Source organism: Saccostrea cucullata, unplaced genomic scaffold (genome assembly GCF_032062105.1).
Source record: "Saccostrea cucullata isolate Sc308-1 unplaced genomic scaffold, CSIRO_AGI_Scuc_v1 ctg164, whole genome shotgun sequence".
NCBI lineage: Eukaryota > Metazoa > Mollusca > Bivalvia > Ostreida > Ostreidae > Saccostrea > Saccostrea cuccullata.
Genome location: NW_026937694.1, coordinates 599,385 through 621,496, shown reverse-complemented (window position 1 = coordinate 621,496; position 22,112 = coordinate 599,385). Strand labels below are relative to the sequence as shown.

Sequence of the window (22,112 nt, the reverse complement as noted above, 5' to 3'; positions counted from 1 at the left end):
TATGTACATGATATAGGCATTTAAAATTGGGGTATACCTTTTTTGGTGGCTAAGCCCCCCCCCCCCCTTTTCAATTTGCTTCCGACGCCTATGAAAAAGCTTTTTAAGTGATGATGGATAAAACAAATTCAAACACATTGAAAGAAATAATAAAGTGATATATTGTTATAATGGTGGCAATGTAAATTTTGTTACTGTTGTATTTTAATTGCTTTATTGTGGTGCGTCGATTTACCCAAAAGGACCCAAAAGGAAAAAGAACAACCCAAAAGGACTTGAAATAAAGAAAATAAATGGATATTAAATAAATACTTTCATATTTTATTAAAACTAAAACTAGTTTTTTGAGGCGAAAGTGTCTGTTTGGTGTTGGGGTGGAAGGTCCCCCACCGACCCCCACCCTATCCACCCTATCCACCCCCGATATCATATGCCTATCTCTAGAACGTGTCATAAAATAAAACTTTTTTTCACTTATTAAATATGATATAGTAAGATGTGGTAAAACAGAAGAGAAATAAGATAATACAGTACTTTGTTAATTTCAACTTAAAGAAATTAAAGCATATCTGACCATATTTAGTGTTTGATATGCTATGAAAGTCTTGTGTTATTTCAAATTCTTTAAGAAAAGTTGCAACAAGATAAATGTATGTGTAATGGTTTGGGCCGTGGATATCGGCCTGGATAGCTCAGTTGGTAGAGCACCTGACTAGAGATACAGGGGTTTCGGGTTCGATTCCGGGTCCAGCCATACATTTTCTCCTTTCCTGTTACAGATTTGGTGCCGTTGACCACCTGTGGAATTGCAGGTGAAAGTCCTGCCAGGGGCAATAAGAACTTGGGTTGGTCTTCGAGGGCGAAGACAATTTAAAGAGGGAGGAATGTAATGGTTTGGGCCGTGGATATCGGCCTGGATAGCTCAGTTGGTAGAGCACCTGACGAGAGATACAGGGGTCCCGGGTTCGATTCCCGGTCCAGCCATACATTTTCTCCTTTCCTGTTACATATGTTTTTGGCTTTTGCCAACTTTTATGTAAACTTGTAATATGATATTCGTAATTCAAATTATTAATTTTCAAGGTATCATAATTTATTCATTTGAGTCATTTGGTGTCCTTTTGGGTTCCTTTTGGGTCCTTTTGGGTTCATTTGGGTCCTTTTGGGTAAATCGACGCACCCCTTTGAATGCGAGTGGTTTCGCCCCAGTTCCTCGTCCGCTCTGAGTGGTTTTGCCCTAGACCATGTAAACATGGTCGCGGTGATGGGTCGGCCTACAATATAATGTCCGCTTGATCAGTAGAGTAATGATGAGCAGCTTAATAAAAAAAAAAGATTTATGTAGGCCCTATTTATTTGTCTACAGATAGGGGAAAAAAATTTACATTTATATACATTATATAGAAATAAAAAAGGAAAATAATAAAGTATTAAAGATGTAAAATTTCATGATGGATTAGCTTTGAAGTTGTAATGAATTTCATTTTAAGTGCTAAAACTTTATAGGCTATCAATTGAATGTTATTTTATTAACTGATTACTGATGTGTAAATAGAAAAACCTCTTTGTTCGAAATTATTGAGCGCCAAACCACTCGACGCAAACACGAAATCGGGGGGAACCCACCCGTTATCGCTCAGAAGGCGCAATCTTTGAAAAGTCGACATGTTCTTGTAAGTTGGAAATTTTATTTCTACATGTTCTAATGGTTAACATGGTTAATAGCATTGGAAATTTATTAACTGATAACAGGGCGAGAAAAAATATATACCACCCATTATTATGTTAGAGCTAGACTGGCGCCGGTGGTGGTATGCGGCCGGTGGTCCTTTTGTACCCAGTGCTTGGAAAGTCAAGTCTAATCGGTCAAAAAGTTGCATATAACATGTATTACATTTAACATGTGTAAAAAGAAAAAAACATTAATGAAATACCTGTTTATGATGTTGTAATTGTACTTTTTACATATATTAACATGAGAAACTACACAAATCTAAGCGAGTGTCAAGTGCTTTGCAATCTTAATCTTGTTATAGTGTGCCACGGGCACTGGAAGTTAATGTAAATATATAGTATGTGTATACATTAACTTCCAGTGCCCGTGTAGTGTGCGAGTCACTCGTGGAGCTCCGAGTCGGCGAGTGTGTGTGTGTATTGTGCACTGGTACTGGCGCAAATGTTGTGTGTTAGTCAGTTTTAATTAAGGAGGCTCTAAACACTGCATTCTAAAGAGCTCTAGCTATTTTTTGGAAGTTTTATGAAGTTACAGTATAAATAAATGCTGAAAATATACGCTATATTCTAAATGAATTAAAAAAGTATTGATATGCATATCTCTATAATTATGATATATTTTTTCTCTGATTCCAAAAAACACTTTCTGTTAGTGTTTAGAGCTTCCTTAATTATTATCATGATTATATTAAGATGATACATCTATATGACTGTATTTTCAATTTGATTAATTATTTCAGGTGGACTGAACATTCCCCCAAAAAAGGAAGGCACTCAAAAAAGTTGTATAATATGGAATCTTTTATCATTATCCTTATTTTGTATAGATTGGCATCACTGGTAAGATACTAAATATATTGAATCATTACCAATTATTTTTGTTTGCTTCTGAGACATCCCAGGCAGGGAATTAGTTCCATTTTTATTAGCTCCCCTAAGCCGAAGGCTCAAGTGAGCTTTTCTGATCACATTTTGTACGTGGTCCGTCTTTCTGTCTGTCCGTCTAGCTGTCTAGCTGTCCGTCCGTCTGTAAACTTTTCACATTTTCAACTTCTTCTCAAGAACCAATGGGCAAATTTTAACCAAACTTAGAACAAAGCATCCTTGGGTGAAGAGGAGTTTAAATTGTTAAAATGAAGGGCCAAGTCTCCTTACAAGGGGAAATAATCAATAAAAGAAAAATAGGGTGGGGTATGTCATTAAAAAATCTTCTCAAGAACCACTGGGCCAGGAAAGCTGAAAATTATGTGGAATTCTACCACGATTATTCAAAACTTCAAAGGAAACCGCCGGACATTATTCTCCAATAAATCACAAACGTCATCAAAAAATTATCAGATCAGAAACACGTATCAAATCTGAACAATTCAAATGCATGTTTGGCTGTAGAATGAAATACATGTTTAGACTGCATCGATGTGTCGTCTTTTGCATTATAAACACTGTAAATTGCATCAAGTTTCTGATGAATGTCGGTTTTTAGCTCTACTGGTCAGAGACCAGAAGAGCTTATGCGATAGTAATGCGTCTGTCGTCCGTCCGTCTGTCTGTCTGTCTGTAAACAATTTTTCAAAATGCTACTCCTCCTACAGTTTTGGTCCAATTTCAATATAACTTGGCACACATGTAGACTACACTAAGATACATAATTCTGTGCATCGGTTTTTGATTTCGATGAACGGTGTTGCCGTGGTTACTAAAAATAGAAATTTCTGTGAAATTCTTTCAAAATGCTACTCCTCCTACAGTTTTGGTCTGATTTCAATATAACTTGGCACACAAGTAGACTACACTAAGATACATAATTCTGTGCATCGGTTTTTGATTTCGATGAACGGTGTTGCCGTGGTTACTAAAAATAGAAATTTCAGTGAAATTCCTTTCGAAATGCTACTTCTCCTACAGTTTTGATCCGATTTCAATATGACTTGGCACACAAGTCGACTACACTAAGATACATAATTCTGTGCATCGGTTTTTGATTTCGATGAATGGTGTTGCCGTGGTTACTAAAAATAGAAATTTCTGTGAAATTCTTTTCGAAATGCTACTCCTCCTACAGTTTTGATCCGAATTCAATATAACTTGGTACACAAGTCGACTACACTAAGATACATAATTCTGTGCATCGGTTTTTGATTTCGATGAATGATGTTGCCTTGGCTACTAAAAATAGAAATTTCTGTGAAATTCTTTCGAAATGCTACTCCTCCTACAGTTTTAATTCGATTTCAATATAACTTGGCACACAAGTTGACTACACTAAGATACATAATTCTGTGCATCGATTTTTTATTTCAATGAACGGTGTTGCCATGGTAACTAAAAATACAAGTTTCTGAGAAATTCTTTTAAAATGCTTCTCCTACAGTTTTGGTCCAATTACAATATAATTTGGCACACAAGTAGACTATACTAAGATACATAATTCTGTGCATTGGTTTTTATTTTGATGAGTGGCAAGGATCATTTTTCTATTTATTGCTGTTTTAAAGTTTCAAGTCCCAACTGCTACTTTTCTCTTCCTTTGTTTTAAGTATAAACCAGTAGAGCTACAGTCTCGACAGAGACTTCTGGTTATAGCTAAGCAGGGCTATTCCACGGACCTCCCTACACATTAAACAGCGTGATTTTAGCAGTAAAACAGGAACATGATTTTGTTATTGTATAATTATTTTACCTTATCAATACATATTATGAACATATTTGTAATTTGTAAAAAGGCTATTTTTAATGTAGCGAAAGCTCAAATCGTCTGCATTCTATACACAGGTAAGCAGACAAATTTTACCTCTGGTGTTAAATGAAACAGCGTAATCGAGACATGGTGACCTAATTCGTTTCTCTATAGAGGAAACGATTATCCTTAATTTAGCATTTGTACCATACGTGGAAGAATAGAAATAAAGTCCTTGTTGTCATGAATGCTACAGAATAACCTCCTCGGTCTCGAAATGTTGTTTGAAATATAAAAGCCTCGGCTAGCGCCTTAGCTTTTATCTTTCAAACAACATTTCTCGACCTCGGAGGTTATTCTGCAACATTCACGAAAACGCGGACTTTATTTCTTAAGCATCCATGGGTAGTGTAGATATTAAAATTGTTACAATCATGACCCCTGGGGGTTGGGCAGGGCCACAATAGGGAATCCAATTTTTACATAGAAATGTATATGACAAATCTTTAAAAATCTTCTTCTCAAGAACCACTGGGCCAGGAAACTTGATACTTATGTGGAAACATCCTTGGATAGTGTAGATATTAAATTGTTGAAATCATGACCCCCTGGGGTAGAACAGGGCCACAATAGGGGAATCCAAGTTTTACATTGTAATATATCAGAAATATCTTTAAAAATCTTCTTCTAAAGAACCACTGGGCCAGGAAAGCTGAAACTTATGTGGAAGCATCCTTGGGCAGTGTAGATATTAAATTGTTAAAATCATGACCCCCTGTGGTTAGGACAGGGCTGCAACAGGGAATCGAAGTTTTACATAGAAATATATAGGAACAAACTTTAAAAATCTTCTTCTAAAGAACCACTGGGCCAGGAAAGCTGAAACTTATGTGGAAGCATCCTTGGGTAGTGTAGATATTAAATTGTTAAAATCATGACCCCCTGTGGTTAGGACAGGGCTGCAACAGGGAATCGAAGTTTTACATAGAAATATATAGGAACAAACTTTAAAAATCTTCTTCTAAAGAACCACTGGGCCAGGAAAGCTGAAACTTATTTGGAAGCATCCTTGGGTAGTGTCGATATTAAATTGTTAAAATTATGACCCCCGGGTGTAGGACGGGGCCACATTAAGGAATTTCAAGTTTTACATAGAAATGTATACAGAACAAATCTTTAAAAATCTTCTTCTCAAGAACCACTGGGACATGAAAGCTGAAACTTAATATGTGGAAACATCCTGGAGAAGTGTAGATATTAAATTGTTAAAATCATGTCCCCAGAGGTAGGGTGGGGCCACAATAGGGAATCGAGGTTTTAAATAGAAATATATTGAACAAATATTCAAAAATCTTCTTATCAAGAATCACTGGGCCAGGAAAGCTGAAACTAATGTGGAAACATCCTTTGGAAGTGTAGATAATAAATTGTTAAAATCATGACCCCCGGTGGTAGGGCGAGGCCATAATAGGGAATCAAAGTTTTACAAAGAAATTTATAGAACAAATCTTTAAAAATCTCAAGAACCACTTGAACAGGAAAGCTGAAACTTATGTGGAAGCATTCTTGGGTAGTGTAGATATTAAATTATTAAAATCATGAACCCCTGGGGTAGGACAAGGCCACAGTAGGGAATCCAAGTTTTACATAGAAATGTATAGAACAAATCTTAAAAAATCTTCTTCTCATTGACAAGAACTTCTCATGACTGGGCTAGGAAAGCTGAAACTTATTTGGAAGCATCCTTGGGTAGTGTAGATATTAAGTTGTTAAAATTGTGACCCCCTGGGGTAGGGCAGGGCCACATTAGGGAATTTCAAGTTTTACATAGAAATGTATAGAACCAATCATTTAAGAATCTTTTTCTAAAGAACCACTTGGCCAGGAAAGCTGAAACTCTTATGTGGAGACATCCTGCATGGGGTAGTGTAGATTTTAAACTATTTAAATCATGTCAAAAAGGAAGGGGATAGGGGGCACAATTGTTATAGCAAGAGGGGAAACCTGGTAAAGAACTGCATCACCCAAGTTACTCAGGTGAGCGATGTGGTCCATGGGTCACTTCTATTTTTTTATTCATGGATCATGCATATTTACACTGTGTCCCATCATTTCTAGCTGAAGAATTTTAATATTACTAATTATTAGAAGAGAGAACTTTGAAGAGATTTGAGTATAGGCTTAAAATGGTGGGAAACCAGCCTTAACATTTTCATATTCAGGGGTTAACAGATTTTATGGCACTTGTCCAAGGGCAAGTACAAGGTCAACATCCACTTTTCCTACCTTAGTTATTTGCTTGCCCTACCATAGACTATAATATACTTTATAAATGTTAAACATGTTAAAAGAAGAGGAAACCAAATACTGAGTGGATAAAAAACTGCGCATGATAGTATTGTTCTCCCGCGTACATCCAAGTCAATTTTCAAAAGTTAACATATTCGATTAATTTTTAATATTTTTTTTATAGATAATTATATGGATTTTCATAAAACATTACTTATTTGGGAAAACAAAGAGAGATAACTCTAAAATTTTGGTAAAACTTGTGTTTTTCACTATAGAAATCAACGGAAAACATAAAATATTTTTAAAACATCTTTCCGGGCCCCCGTGTCACAAAAATTCCTTTTTACAGGTAATTTGGAGTGTTATTTCACAAATTTCACAAAGGTTTTTTTTTTGTGATGCGGGGGGGGGGGGGGGGGGGGACATATGTTTATTGACAAAAAAAGATAAAATTGCTTATTTTCCACCAATTTCAAAGCGATTTACATCTGAAACATAACAGTCTTGAATTAGGCGTTCTGTCTATGCTATTGATATATTTATGTTTTATTTATTGGTCTTAAACATTAGAAAAGATATAAGGAAAATTTAATCATTTCCAAGACTATTTCAAAATATGGTGATGCTTGAAACTCCGATTTAAGTGGAAAATATTGTCTACCCCCCTTTTTTCAAGAGCTGGAATTATGGATAATTTACTGTTTAGCGCTGGTATTAAGACAATTATTCAATTACCATTGAACTGTTCTTTGTATTAAACTAAGATTTCATGGCCAAATTGCTATTTATATTGAATTAAATGATTCCAAAATGTAGGCGGGAATCGAGAGTTAGCGTGCGTATTTCTTCAACACCTATGCCAAGCTTCAAATCTAGGGTTACATATTGAATTTATTTTATTTGATAACCGTTGATAAAATTTCACTTTCCCATCCCTAAAATTCACTAGCCCCAGGCATCTGACAATGGTATTTGCCATCCCCTGATACTAAAATTAATACATATGTAAATAGAACAAATTTATTTTTAAAAAAGTGAGGGATAACAGTAATTTTGCTAGAGTCTGATGTGGTCATGTGTTAAATGATTGCTCAACAAAATCACATCAGTTTGGAATTCTTAAGGTTTAAGGACTTTGATTATTAGTGAAAGATTTTGACTTATTTTTAGATTTTGTAACTGCCAGGATAAACACATGAAAATGTGATGTTCCAGGCAAGGATTTGAACCTAGGCCCTTGGCCAGTGCACTGGTCAGGTACTTTTTCTACCAACCAAGTTCTCTCACACTCTGTATGGCCATAGGCAGTGAAACCTTCCCACCATATTCTGTTTGGTGTATTATTTAAGTAACCTTTGATAGTACACAATTAACGTGATAAAAGAAATTTCTTCTCTTGTGAAATGATATTTATATGAATCTGATGTATAACTGTATTTAAAAAAAGCATGTTTAAAAATTTCAAAGTTTATAAAAATATTGAACATGTTCAATTGAAATCTTGCTCAGGCAGCAATTGTGTGTGCTAGGAAAAGTCAACTGATAGTTCATCTGTGTACTCAAGATTTAGAGCATTTACTTTGCAAAGTTTTATCTTCAAAGTTTATAAAATTCTTAAAGTTTAAAGTTTATTACATGAATATACAGGTTTAGGTGATGTCATTGAAAGAAGAATGTAGAATTAATTTCAGCCAGCCTTATCCATCATTTAAAAAAAAAACAACAATGCATTAAAATGATATATGAAGTAAAAAGATGTAAATTAAGTAACAGTTACAGGAGACTTAAAATTCTACTAACATGCCAGTTTAACAGAAAATCACAAATTTGAAGTTAGTCCTTTTGTTATTTAGTGTAATGCTGCAGATTTATGTGATGCTTCGCGAAGAACTGTAGTCAGCGTCAATAAATGTCCAGAGAATGAAATTGAGTGGATGGAAGCAGCCAAAAGAAAGAACTGTACATCACTTGCTGAATCATGCTCAGAACCAGAAAGAATTGTCTACCACTGTGTCTTAAACCCCTTTGTAAATGAAACCTTAGAAGTCTGTGTCATTGGGAGAAATATTCTTTTAGGTTTGTGCTGCAAAGTTTAAGTTTATTATACCCCCCCCCCCCCCGGCAAACGAAGTCTAGGGGATATATTGGAATCACCATATCCGTCTGTCCGTCCCTCTAGCTGTCCGTCTGTCTGTAGACGAGATTAAGTCCGGACCATTACTCAAAAGTAAATTAAAGTAAAAGTACAAGAATTTGTCTTAAAATTTGTACACATGTTATTCACCATATGAATGTATTTTCATGTTGATTGGATGAATTATTTTGAATTTTACAGGTGTTTTTATTTCATTTTTATTTTGTGGTTTTGTGCTGACCATTTCTCAGAAACTATTGCAAGGATTTATCTGAAAATCTGTACTTATTATTCACCATATGAAGGTGTGCACCTAGAATTTTCAACTTTATTTGTTCATTTTTCTGCATTTCACAGGTTTTTAGCTCACCTGAGCCGAAGGCTCAAGTGAGCTTTTCTGATCACATTGTGTCCGTCGTCCGTCCGTCCGTCCGTCTGTCCGTCTGTCCGTCCGTAAACTTTTCACATTTTCGACTTCTTCTCAAGAACCACTGGGCCAATTTTGACCAAACTTGGTACAAAGCATCCTTGGGTGAAGGGGAATTTAAATTGTTAAAATGAAGGGACATATCCCCTCGCAAGGGGAGATAATCAAGAAAAGACAAAAAAAGGGTTGGGTCATTAAAAAATCTTCTTCTCAAGAACCACTGGGCCAGAAAAGCTGAAACTTATGTGGAAGCATCCTGGGGTAGTGTAGATTCTAAATTGTTCAAATTATAACCCCCGGGGATTGGGCGGGGCCACAATGGGGAATCAAAGTTTTACATAGAAATATATAGGAAAAATCTTTGAAAATCTTCTTCTCAAGAACCACTGTGCCAGAAAAGCTGAAACTTATGTGGAAGCATCCTGGGATAGTGTAGATTCTAAATTGTTCAAATCATAACCCCCGGGAGTTGGGTGGGGCCACAATGGGGAATCAAAGTTTTACATAGAAATATATAGGAAACATCTTTGAAAATCTTCTTCTCAAGAACCACTGTGCCAGAAAAGCTGAAACTTATGTGGAAGCATCCTGGGATAGTGTAGATTCTAAATTGTTCAAATCATAACCCCCAGGGGTAGGGCGGGGCCACAATGGGGAATCAAAGTTTTACATAGAAATATATAGGAAACATCTTTGAAAATCTTCTTCTCAAGAACCACTGGGCCAGAAAAGCTGAAACTTATGTGGAAGCATCCTTGGGTAGTGTAGATTCTAAATTGTTCAAATCATAACCCCCGGGGATTGGGCGGGGCCACAATGGGGAATCAAAGTTTTACATAGAAATATATAGGAAACATCTTTGAAAATCTTCTTCTCAAGAACCACTTGGCCAGAAAAGCTGAAACGTATGTGGAAGCATCCTGGGATAGTGTAGATTCTAAATTGTTCAAATCATGACCCCTGGGGATTGGGCGGGGCCACAATGGGGAATCAAAGTTTTACATAGAAATGTATAGGAAACATCTTTGAAAATCTTCTTCTCAAGAACCACTGGGCCAGAAAAGCTGAAACTTATGTGGAAGCATCCTGGGGTAGTGTAGATTCTAAATTGTTCAAATCATGACCCCTGGGGATTGGGCGGGGCCACAATGGGGAATCAAAGTTTTACATAGAATTATATAGGAAAAATCTTTGAAAATCTTCTTCTTAATAACAACTGGGCCAGAAAAGGTGAAACTTATATGGAAGCATCCTGGGGTAGTGTAGATTTCAAATTGTCTAAATTATGATCAGTGGGGTAGGGTGGGGTCACAATATGTATTACAAGGTGTAAATCTAGTAAAGGACAGAATTGTCAAAGCCTCTCAGGTGAGCGATGTGGCCCATGGGCCTCTTGTTAATTCACCTCAGCCGAAGGCTCAAGTGAGCTTTTCTGATCAAAATTTGTCCGTTGTCTGTCATTGTTGTTGTTGTTGTCGTCGTCATAGTCGTTGTTGTCATTGTAAACTTTTTACATTTTCATCTTCTTCTTCTCAAGAACCACAGGACCAATTTCAACCAAACTTGCCACGAAGCATTCTTGGGTGAAGGGGATTCAAGTTTGTTCAAATGAAGGGCCATGCCCTTTTCCAAGGGGAAATAATTATAAATTAGAGAAAAATAAATGGCATTTTTAAAAAATCTTCTCAAGAACCACTGGGCCAGGAAAGATGAAACTCATGGAATCGTCCTCAGGTAGTGTAAGTTTAAGTTTGTTCTAATCATGACCACCAGATGTAGGGTGGGGCCAAAATGGCCGATCAAAGTTTTACATAGAAAATATAGGAAAAATCTTTAAAAATCTTCTTCTCAAGAACCACTGGCCCAGGAAAGATGAAACTCAAATGGAATCATCTTCAGGTAGTATAGATACAAATTTGTTCAAATCATGACTCCTGCGGCTAGGGTGGGGCCAATATGGCCGAATAAATTTTTACATAGGAATATATTTGAAAAATCTTCTTCTCAAGACTCACTTGGGCAGGAAAGATGAAACTCATGTGGAATCATCTTCAGATAGTGTAGATACAAATTAGTTCAAATCTTGACTCCCGGGGCTAGGGTGGGGTCAAAATGGCCGATAAAAGTTTTAAATAGGAATATATATAGAAAAGAACCACTCGGGCAGGAAAGATGAAAGTCCTGTGGAATCATCCTCAGGTAGTGTAGATTCGAGGTTGTTCAAATCGTGACCCCTGGGGGTAGGGTGGGGCCAAATGGCCGATAAAAGTTTTAAATAGGAGTATATAGAGAAACCATTTAAAATCTTCTTTTCAGATACTTCAAAGCCATGCTTAGTGATATTTATAGGGAATCATCCTCAGGTAGTGTAGATTCAAGTTTGTTCAAATCATGATCCCTTGGCGAAGTGTGGGGCCAAATGGCCGATAAAGTTTTACATAGGAATCTATAGGGAAACCTTTTAAAATCTTCTTTTCAAGTACTTAAAAGCCATGCTGAGTGATATTTACAGGGAATCACCCTCAGGTAGTGTAGATTCTAGTTTGTTCAAATCATGACCCCATGGGAGCTTAAAATTTAATTCCCCCCACCTCAGTAAACTTTCAGTTCTGATCTGATATCTGCTTTTATCTAGCCAATTGCTCATGTGAGCAATGTGGCCCCTGGACCTCTTGTATTTTTTATTTTAATTGACTTGTTCATTTTATGCTCATGTTTAAGGTTTGAAACATAGAATCTAGAATATCTGTACAAAAATGTAAACTACAGCTTAAAACTACCTGGTACTCTTTAAAACTAAAAAAAAAGAAACATCATCAAGTGTTAAAAACAGTTTTTACATCACACAGAAGATAAGGTAAATTCATTTGTCTCTTGGGAATAATGACTGGACATGTATCCAGTTAAAGATAAATAAATGAGTATGGTATGGGAAGTTGTTAAGGCATCTCTTATCAACCAAATTTTATCTATAATCTCCTGGGAATATGGCACGAGAATTGAAGACCTCTCTTCTCTTATTCTCTTAAATGCAGAGATTTTAAGCACAGGCTTAAAAAAATACCTGGTCTGGGTAGCCCTGTCAATCAAGTGCGTGAGGGTCCATCATTGGATGCTGGAACTTGATTGATATTTACTTACTGGTCCCTGTGTATACCCTGTACACCTTGCTTGTGAAACGTGGTGACCTTCTTATTATCTTTTGACCCTTTGATGTTTACTAAACATGGTATACAGAAACTGTAAATCTATGAAAATCTTCATAATGATAAAATATGAATTAAAATACCTTTAGTATATGAAAGGATTATAATATAATATGCAAATATTTTAAAATTTTTAATTGATCTTTAGTACATAATTTTTTTTTTTCAAGTGAAATTTCGATATTAATTCTAATATGATACGCAGTAAATGGTAAACCTAAAGTGGAAATGTTATTGATAAGTTCAGAGCAGTTCTGTGTGAAGATATTTAATTTAAAAACAATGTTTCAAATCATAGATCACTTGCTAGTAAATTTTATATTTTCCTTTTTAATTCAGATAAGAATTTACAAGCATTTTTGTAATACCGTGTTTTTTTTTTTTGTTAACAATGTTTCATGGTGACAAAGTCTTATTAAGGTTAGGATAAACCTATATACATGTATATGTATGTACTGTGCACCAAAATCTGTATTCAGAATTACTCAACCGTAAAATTCATGACGTCAAGTAGGGAAAACGCTAAAAAGCACAAAACACGTGCAATATGATAACGACGAGTTTGGCGACAAATCTTGTTGCATTATTTGATGCATATGAGGTATGCACATCGTTTTTCAATATCAAGAGACATTATGAATTTCTTGCAATCTTCGCACAGTTTACAGAAGTCCAGTGGGGTCTTGTTTTCGAATTGCCCAATTAATGAAAATTTAAAGGCAACAATGGTTTACAAATCAGTTTCTTGTAAATTTCCCCTTATAAAACTTGTTACCCGTTTTCAGAGAGGGTCTGGAATGGTTTTCAATCAACCGTGACGATGACGTTAACGCGAAACAGAGCCATGTTACGAGCGGGTTATTCGTCCTGCCGTCTCTTAAATCGGCACCTTACTACCACAAAAACAGCCATTTATAGTGTACACGATTATAATCATTACATTCAAACGAAATTTGAAAGAAAACAATTCCGCAATTCAATTAAATTGTACTTGAAAACGAAATAAACGTCGTGGTCTTTATAAAAAAAGGGAGATTTTCTTGATTGTATAAACATTCTCTAAAAAGTTAGTAGGTTTTTTTAAAGTTATAATAAGGGGAAAAATCAATGTGTCATTTAGTTTGCCAACATGTAATGATCAGATTCATGTTTACTGTATTTATTAGAGGTCCATATATATCTCTTCCCTTGTCAGAAAAGTCTCACATCCACTGAATATTCTTTTCTGTCCCTATTTTTATGCGCCCGGATCGATAGATCCCGGGCGTATATTGTTTTTGTCCTGTCTGTTTGTCTGTTTATCTGTTTGTCTGTTTATCTGTTTGTCTGTTTGTCTTTCTGTCTGTTGTCAACTTTAACCTTCGCCATAACTTTTGAACCATAAGAGATAAAGACTTCATATTTGGCACGCATACTCCACTAATAAAGTCCTTTCCAATGACATCAAGGTCAATGACCTTGTGACCTTGACTGTGACCTATATGCAAAAAATATTTTTTTCCACTGTTTGTTATAACTTTTGAACCATAGGAGATAGGGACTTCATATTTGGTATACTTACTCCATTAATAAAGTCCTTTAAAATGACATCAAGGTCAATGACCTTATAACATTGACTGTGACCTATATGCTTAAATAGTTTTTTCCACTGTTTGTCATAACTTTTGAACCATAGGAGATAGGGACTTCATATTTGGTATACTTACTCCGTTAATAAAGTCCTTTCAAATGACATCAAGGTCAATGACCTTGTTACCTTGACTGTGACCTATATACTAAAAATAGCTTTTTACACTTTTTACCATAACTTTTGAACCATAGGAGATAGGAAATTCATATTTGGTATGCATACTCCACCGATTAAGTTCTTTCAAACGACACCAAGGTCAATGACCTTGTGACCTTGCCTGTGACCATTATGCTGAAAATAGATTTTTTGAACTTTGTTGCCGCCGGGCGCATAGTGTTTCACAAACACATCTTGTTATTTTTTTTTTTATTTTTTTTTTTTTGCTTTAAAAAATGACACGTTTACTTTAATTTGGTTGTTCTCGAGTTGAACAGTGCATCCTTACAATTATAAAGTTACGATAAACCAGTATATCGATGATGCGATATATTCAATAATAAATATTTGTCCCACCTGTTTGTTTACGCGGCAACCAAACTTCCCTCCTCAACGAAAGAGCGCACCAAGGAAGATAATCTCGAAACTTGCGTATTGGCACCTTCTCCTAAAAAACCCAACTGGGGGTATTTGTCCCTATTGGACAGTTCTAGTTGCAATAAATTTTTTTAATACAGAAAAAAAAGTTGCAATGTAATTGCAATGTGTAAGTATTGATGTTTCATTTGGTTGTTCCTAAAAATGTTTCATTCATTAAAAAACACAATGAGTAAGTATACTTCTCGGCAAATTTTTGTGAGTAAATTGTGAATATCTTTAGATCCAAAAAAATATTTGTGAATCGGCACCCTCTCTGAAAACCCCAGCTGGGGGTTTTTGTCCCTATTGGAAAGTTCTAGTTATAATTGTTTAGGATAATCAGTCACTGGTGAGACTGAAATCCATTGATATCGTATCTAAAATTGCAATCTAATTAAAATTAGACCTTTCATCTCGCTCTTCATTTTTGATATGTCCTTTCACGAAGCGACATATCAAAAACGAAGAGCAAGATGAAAGTTCTAATTTTAAATAGATTGCTAAAATTTTTTATTATTCATTATTGTCATTTCATTTCATGGCCCATGTGGCACAGTGGTTAGAGCATCACAGCCTCACTGGTTCAAATCTCACAGTTGGAAGTGGAAACCAGTCCTCTGGATGAGATCATATAAACTGAGGTCCTGTGTTGCATTAGGTGCTGTCACGAAAAAGATCCCTCACTGTTCAATGGCCCTGAGAGCCGAGTATAAAGAAGCTCTCCACCTGCAAGTGGTGGTGTTTGACCATATGAGTGAAACGAATTCTCGATAGGGACATTATACAATATACAATCTATCTGTAAAGTGTTAATGATTACAAATAATTCATTTCAATTTTAATTAAGGGAGATGTACTGAGTACAGCATTTCAGGAAATCTGATCCAGGAGAGTGGTATGAACTGTAGAACATTTCCAAATCCTTGTCCTGTTATTTATCACTCCACTGAGGCATATAAATGTAAGTTCTTATCTTGCACACTTTCAAAGTTAATTTTAAACTTGTATAGGCAAGTGAGAATTGACCGAAAACGTTTTGACTTCATTCATAAGCTTTTTACGTTTGCCGATGTCTTTCCTTATATAATAATACTAATTAAACTGAAATTCAATTTTTAATGACATGCAGTTGGTCACATGATCTGACTTTCTTGGATATGGAAAGCAAACAGCAGGAGCCATTTGAAAAGTTCAGAGTGTGAACATGATTGTCGCTTGAAGTCAAAGATGCATTATTTTGCATTTCCATAACAAAGTTTAAATGTTTTCTAGTGTCCCTTTTAAGTTTTAACACGAATAAAAAGGGAATATATAGCAGGGTTCTCCATCATTTGAAATGTTACTGTGTTGCAGAGTTAACGCGAAGAACTAAAATTTCGCGGTATTTTCGCGATCAAATTCACAACTTAATCACTTTTTTATGAAAATTACAAAAGAATACATGCACACACTTATTTAAGCTTAAAGATCGCTAATTAATTACACAAATGGTATGGTCGCACATGTACATATTGATAAAAGTAAAAGCACGTTCTGAAAAGCAGAGGAAATTCTGACCGATACAGTCATACTACTAAACATTTTTGAAAGTAAATTTGCCGTGATTATTTATCAGCTTTCTTGATCGAGTTATCACATTACAAAAAAAAGAAACTTCAGAACAGTAAAATATTTTAATAGTTCCTTGAACATGTTCAAATTTTAAGCAATTTATTTACATCAATTAAATGACTTCGATACGATGTTATGTCTGACTTACAGTGCTAAAATAATTCTAGAGCCATGGCTCTATATAGAAAAGAGTCAAAAGACATATTTAATTTTTTTTTTAACTTATACAATGTATCTTATTGCAACTACCAATTAACCCTTACATGGAAGTGTGAAAACAAATTATTTGTCTTTGTTCCGTCATGCGTAAAGTCCGGTGAGGGTCTAGGAGATAATTATAATTATGCAAGGTGAAGCCCTAGTGTTTAAGTGTTCTAACTTTTATAATTGAAATACGATATAATTGTTTAATTAAAGTCTCAGTTAGGGAGTGTGTTTAGATTTTCTAATTATCACAGATATTACTGTGTCGGCAAAATTTTTACTGTGTTGCATGCATAAAATTTGAATCGTTACTGTGTCGGAGAAAATTTTACTGTGTCGGGAGCAACACAGTAAAACAGCTCATGGAGAACCCTGTATAGATATTAGAGTATCATTGGGATATGACATCGGATCGTGATCAAATATATTGTAGAGCCCGTCTATTAAAATCTACTGTATGCAGTTTGGAGACAGGGTGTACCAACAATTTTTCAGATTTTCCATGATGTTTCGATAGGGCCATATTATTAACAGATCTATAAGCAATCGAGGCAATGTTTACTTTCAACTGAATTATCTGGTGGTGTACATACTGTAGAAGCAACTTTTTGTGGGGATAATGTTTTGTTAATTTGTCGTTTAAAGTAGTTTTGTGGGATTTTTATGTCGTTGTTTTGAAAGTAAACTTATTCAATGTATTGTCATAATATAACTTATTGTTACTCTTGTTTTCAACAAATTTAACAGAATGCAATCCCCCATGAGCATTTGTGCTTTTACTAAAAGTATCAGAAAATGAAGATACTGTTATATTTGCGATACATTTCAATTTTATTAAGCTCTGACCCGTTTTATGAAGAAATAATTATTTTAATTGCAACACTTCATTTAAAGGTTTATGACATTTTAATCCTTGTCTTTGCGCACTATCGGCGCCTTCAATGACCGCAACTTTTACAAAAATAATAAGTTTAAACAATAAAACCAAAATATTCTGACCTGGATTTCATATCTCATATTTTGGTATACATTAATTATATTATATACATTCATTTGACAAAAAAAAAAACCGCCATCGTTCACGAACTCTTTGGACAAAAGACCAAATATTCTGACCTGGATTTCATATCTAATATTTTGGTATACATTAATTATATTCATTCATTTTGACAAAAAAAAAAAAAAAAAAAAAAAAACGAAAAAAACGCCATCTTCCACGAACTCTTTGGACAAATTTAGTATGTTTTTTTTGATTTCAAACAAGAATAAGTTTTATCTCCTATAGGTGGAATCTCTGTGCTTTGGAGTCGATATTGGTCTGGACCTTTATCTTTTAACATAGAATTAGATTCTACGATGCAAATTAAACGGCATCCATTGCAAAAACCGCAATTTAATTTCATCCAAGTAGGATTAAGCTAGAAACTATATTTTATGGCGAAGGTTTTTTCGAAGAAATTTTTCAATCTTTCCCTTTTGAACTATACACAGTACTGTTAATTTTACATTCCCATTTTTTCAACGCTGGTTGCACACAAAGCTGTTTATTGCAGCGAAATGTTTTATGTTTGTTTTGGAATATCTATTGAATTATTTCTTTTGAATTCTTTCGACGAATTATGACAAATACAGTAAATATATCCTGAAAATGAAAAAAATTGAGCCAGTTTTAACACAAAATTGACACATTTTTAGATATATATAAAAATTAATATTAACTAGTATATCCCCAATTTTGACGTTCTTTTCTGAATATTGAAGATAACTTTGACCTATGAAATTAAATTTTGCAAAAGTTTAAGAATTTAAAATTATTTTCGTGCTTATTAAATTTTCAATTTCGGAAAAATAGCTTTTTGTTAGTGCAGAAAGGTCAAATAATTTATTATGCGACGCAATTTGAAACCTTTTCTAAGTCACAATTTTAAAGTGTCTTTTTTTTAAATAGATTTATAGTTTTATTCTGTTCCACGCTTTATTTGGATAAACATATTGAGGGTTGGGGACTTTGAATATATAATTTTGATTAAGACACAGACTTCAGTGCAAAAATGTCATATTTAAAGAACTGTAGCACCAAAAGAAGCATATTGACCCCCCATATTTTGATTTGATTTTTTAATAAGCTATGTGTGTAGAAAGTTACAAATAATATACTTGACAAAGAGTTAAAGATTTGAAACATCAGGAGCCAACCTCGTTAAATGTTTCTGTCGTATTATATTCAAATGACTGTAAAAGTCATTGGGTCTTTTGTTTTTATTAAGTCCTCTTGGCAGAAAAAATTCCACTAATTCCAATACAATGCTAAATGTCTTGCATAAGCATAAAAAAGAACATTAGGAACTGCACTGATTCAAATTTATGCTTACTTGTTCTTAAGTCAATTCCCACCTAATATATAATTTATCATACATGCTAAACGTAAAACATTTACAGTATTTCATAAAGAAAACATTTCAAAAAAATCTTGATAAGTCCTCTAATTATTATTGTTTTTAACAGTAAGATAAAAAATTGTATATTTTTCTCTCTGTAGATCAAGATTGTTACAAATTAGTTCCTAGACCAATAACAAGCCAACCCACAACTAAGCTCCAAGTCCATTCAACAACAGTCAATAACAAATTGACAGTGAGCTCAATAATGCCTGAAAATTTTACCATTTCAGAATTCATTCCAGAAAGGTATGTGGTGATGCAAGAGAAGTGCTTGAAACAAACATAAACCTTCATAAACTCAATAAAGTTGGGGGACCTTTTAGCTTACCAGAACTGAAAGCTCAAATAAGTTTGCTGTATAACCCATCTTAGCTGAAAACTCAAGTAAGCTCTTCTGATCACCCGTTGAGCATCTGTACGTAAACTTTTCACATTTTCAACTTCCTCTCAAGAACAAATGGACAAAGTTTTACCAAACTTAATAATATAGCATCCTTGAATGAAGGAAAGTTTAAATTGTGAAAATGAAGGGCCAAATCACCTTGCAAATGGATATAATCAAGAAAAGACAAAAATAGGGAAGGTCAATTAAAAAATATTCTTAAGAACCGCTGGGCCCAAAAAGCTGACACTTAAGTGGAAGCATCCTGGATTAGGGTAGATTCTTAATTTTTTACATCATGGCCCTAGGGAACAGGTTGGCCAAAATATGGAATGCAAGTTTTACACTTAAATACGTAGGAACAATCTTTTTTATTTATAAAATCTTCCTCTCAAGCAAAAACTAAATAACCAATAAAGCTGAAACTTGTGTTGAAGCATCATGGGGTCGTTTTGATTTTGAATTATTTAAATCATGACCTGTTTGAGCAGGTTGGTTTCACAATAGATACTACGAGAGGGAACACCTAGTTAAAAAAAAAAAAAAACAACATATCTAAAGTTTCTCAGGTTAGAGCGATGTGGCCCATAGGCTTCTTGTTCTCATTCTCCATTTCCCGCTGCCATCCGTCTGTAAATTTTTACATTTTCTACTTCTTCGCGAGGACCACTTAAGCAATTTCAAACAGATAAGGCAGAATGTATCCCTGGACGAAATGGCGTTTAAATTGTTAAAACAAAAGACTTTTTACAATGGGATTTAATTGAGAACAGGCAAAAATAGGATGGGTCATTAAAAAATCTAATTAAAGGTGCATGGACACAGATTTGAAGTTATAACACGACTTGTATATTTTAACAGCATTTCACACAAAACTAGAGGTATTGTGAGCAATGACCTCACTAAATGATACCCCCCGCTTCCCATATGAATATATGGGCAGTATCCATGTTTTGCTCTGGAAAATCGAAAAAATATGTCAGATCAAAAAGTAAAATAGGAGGTGCACAATGGCAATATGTAATAAAGATTCTGTGAAAGTTTCATTAAAATGGTTGCAGATAAGAGATGGGTACCCCAAAGCGTAACATACGGATGGACGGACAGACAGACGGACGGACGGACAGACGGACAGATGGACAAGGTGATTCCTATATACCCCCCCAAACTTCGTTTGCGGGGGGTGTAATGAAATGTAAAAAAAAATGATTAAAAAAAATAAAACCGATTTCTTATAAGATACATGTCTCCTACATGATCCTATAAATCCACGCATGTTTCAATCAGTGCAAGTATTAATTTATCTGTAAATTGTGTTATACTGTACTTTGACGTGCTACAATTTATACATGTTTACAGTACACACTGGACAATGTTTATGTTTTTGCGCCTGCGCAATGCAACGTTGTAAAGGACTTAGTCCTGCGACTAAGCGTATCATTTACGACTAGACTTATGTCACTTGGTGAAACGCAAATTACGCCCGACTAAATTTTGGCGTAAGCCCCGGAAGTACGCCTAAGTTAAAGCTGAACACTTCTCATAAATAGGCACTGTCAAATGGGTATATAAACCCTTCGCTTTCGTTACACCCGATTGCACACTCGAAACTTGTGGCCGACATGTAGTACTCCTATCGTGGTCTTAGATTTTTTGCGTTTATTTCTTGTTTTCATGTGTATTTTCTGTTTGTAAATAATGTATTGACCTGTATTTTCCATGATACTTTTGTCGTGTTTTGAAAAAAATACGTAAAATTTGATAATTTCATCGATATTGAGTAGCACGCTTTGTTAGATGTACGTCTGCACTCGTCGGATCTCTATTGTAAAATACATTGAACTGACTAGCGATCTGCTCCTTATATACGAGTTGTAGGGAGAGCATTGAAGAACGGGAAATATGGCGGACTATGCCTATTTACAAGTAGTGTTCAGCTTTAAGGTTCAAATCTACGACTTTTGATGAAACGGGTCCCCTGCAGTTTATAATTTGAATATAATTTAGATTCTACAATAGCCCACGATGCGAGTTGAAACACGAGTTTCAGCTTTTCTAGTTAAAGTATACACCTTGTCCTTTGAAAATCCCCACAGAAAAATATTCTATGGACTTAAATCAGAAGAATGTGGTTGCCAAACACAGTCGGTCCTGAACGAAATCAGTTGGTTACTGAATGATTTTTTGCAACCACAGGAACTTTTCTGATGATGTGTCCGGGGTTCCTACATCTTGTAGGCAATAAATCATAGGCACTGTACAAGGATAAAAGTTTTATGTAATACAGTAAAGTTATGTACACACTTCCATAACTGGGCCTGTTTCCTGAATTTTTCATAACACTTCTCACTGATTTTTGTGGTGTTTCCGTTATCAGGTCTTTAACAACTGCAACTGATTCAACAGTTTTCATTGTACTGGGCCTTCAAATGTCTTTCAAATGAGCATCTTCTCGTAAACCAGTCTTTTGAAATTTCTTCACTAACCTATTAACCTGCATTTTTGTAAGCTTAGTGCCCAGTGGATAACTTTTTCTCATGATACGAATCACTGTTTCGGATGAATGTGTCTCAAAATATAATTGGACAATTTCTGCAGCGCTAGCTCTCTGATTTGACATATACATGTACATGTAAAATAAACAATAACAGATTTATGACGTCATAACATCATGGCAACGTCAACTTTTTTCCGTTTTTTTTTATATTTATTAAAATGATAGGACAAGCAATTTAAAATGATGTATAAATGAAATATGTAGAATGATTATTGACAATTAAAGCTATTGAAAGTCAAAC

At 34.8% G+C, this 22,112-nt stretch overlaps 1 protein-coding gene across 1 annotated transcript in view; it reads left to right on the top strand.

Annotated features, from left to right (window-relative positions):
• The window catches only part of LOC134248677 (uncharacterized), a 61,136-nt gene that overhangs the window by 30,311 nt on the left and 8,713 nt on the right, over window positions 1–22,112 (top strand). Inside the window, exons 2-5 of the mRNA XM_062731073.1 lie at window positions 2,475–2,574; window positions 8,557–8,779; window positions 15,524–15,637; window positions 19,031–19,178. Of these exons, the coding sequence (XP_062587057.1) occupies window positions 2,527–2,574; window positions 8,557–8,779; window positions 15,524–15,637; window positions 19,031–19,178 (533 nt within the window). The 5' untranslated portion in view covers window positions 2,475–2,526. The remainder of the gene's footprint in view (window positions 1–2,474; window positions 2,575–8,556; window positions 8,780–15,523; window positions 15,638–19,030; window positions 19,179–22,112) is intronic.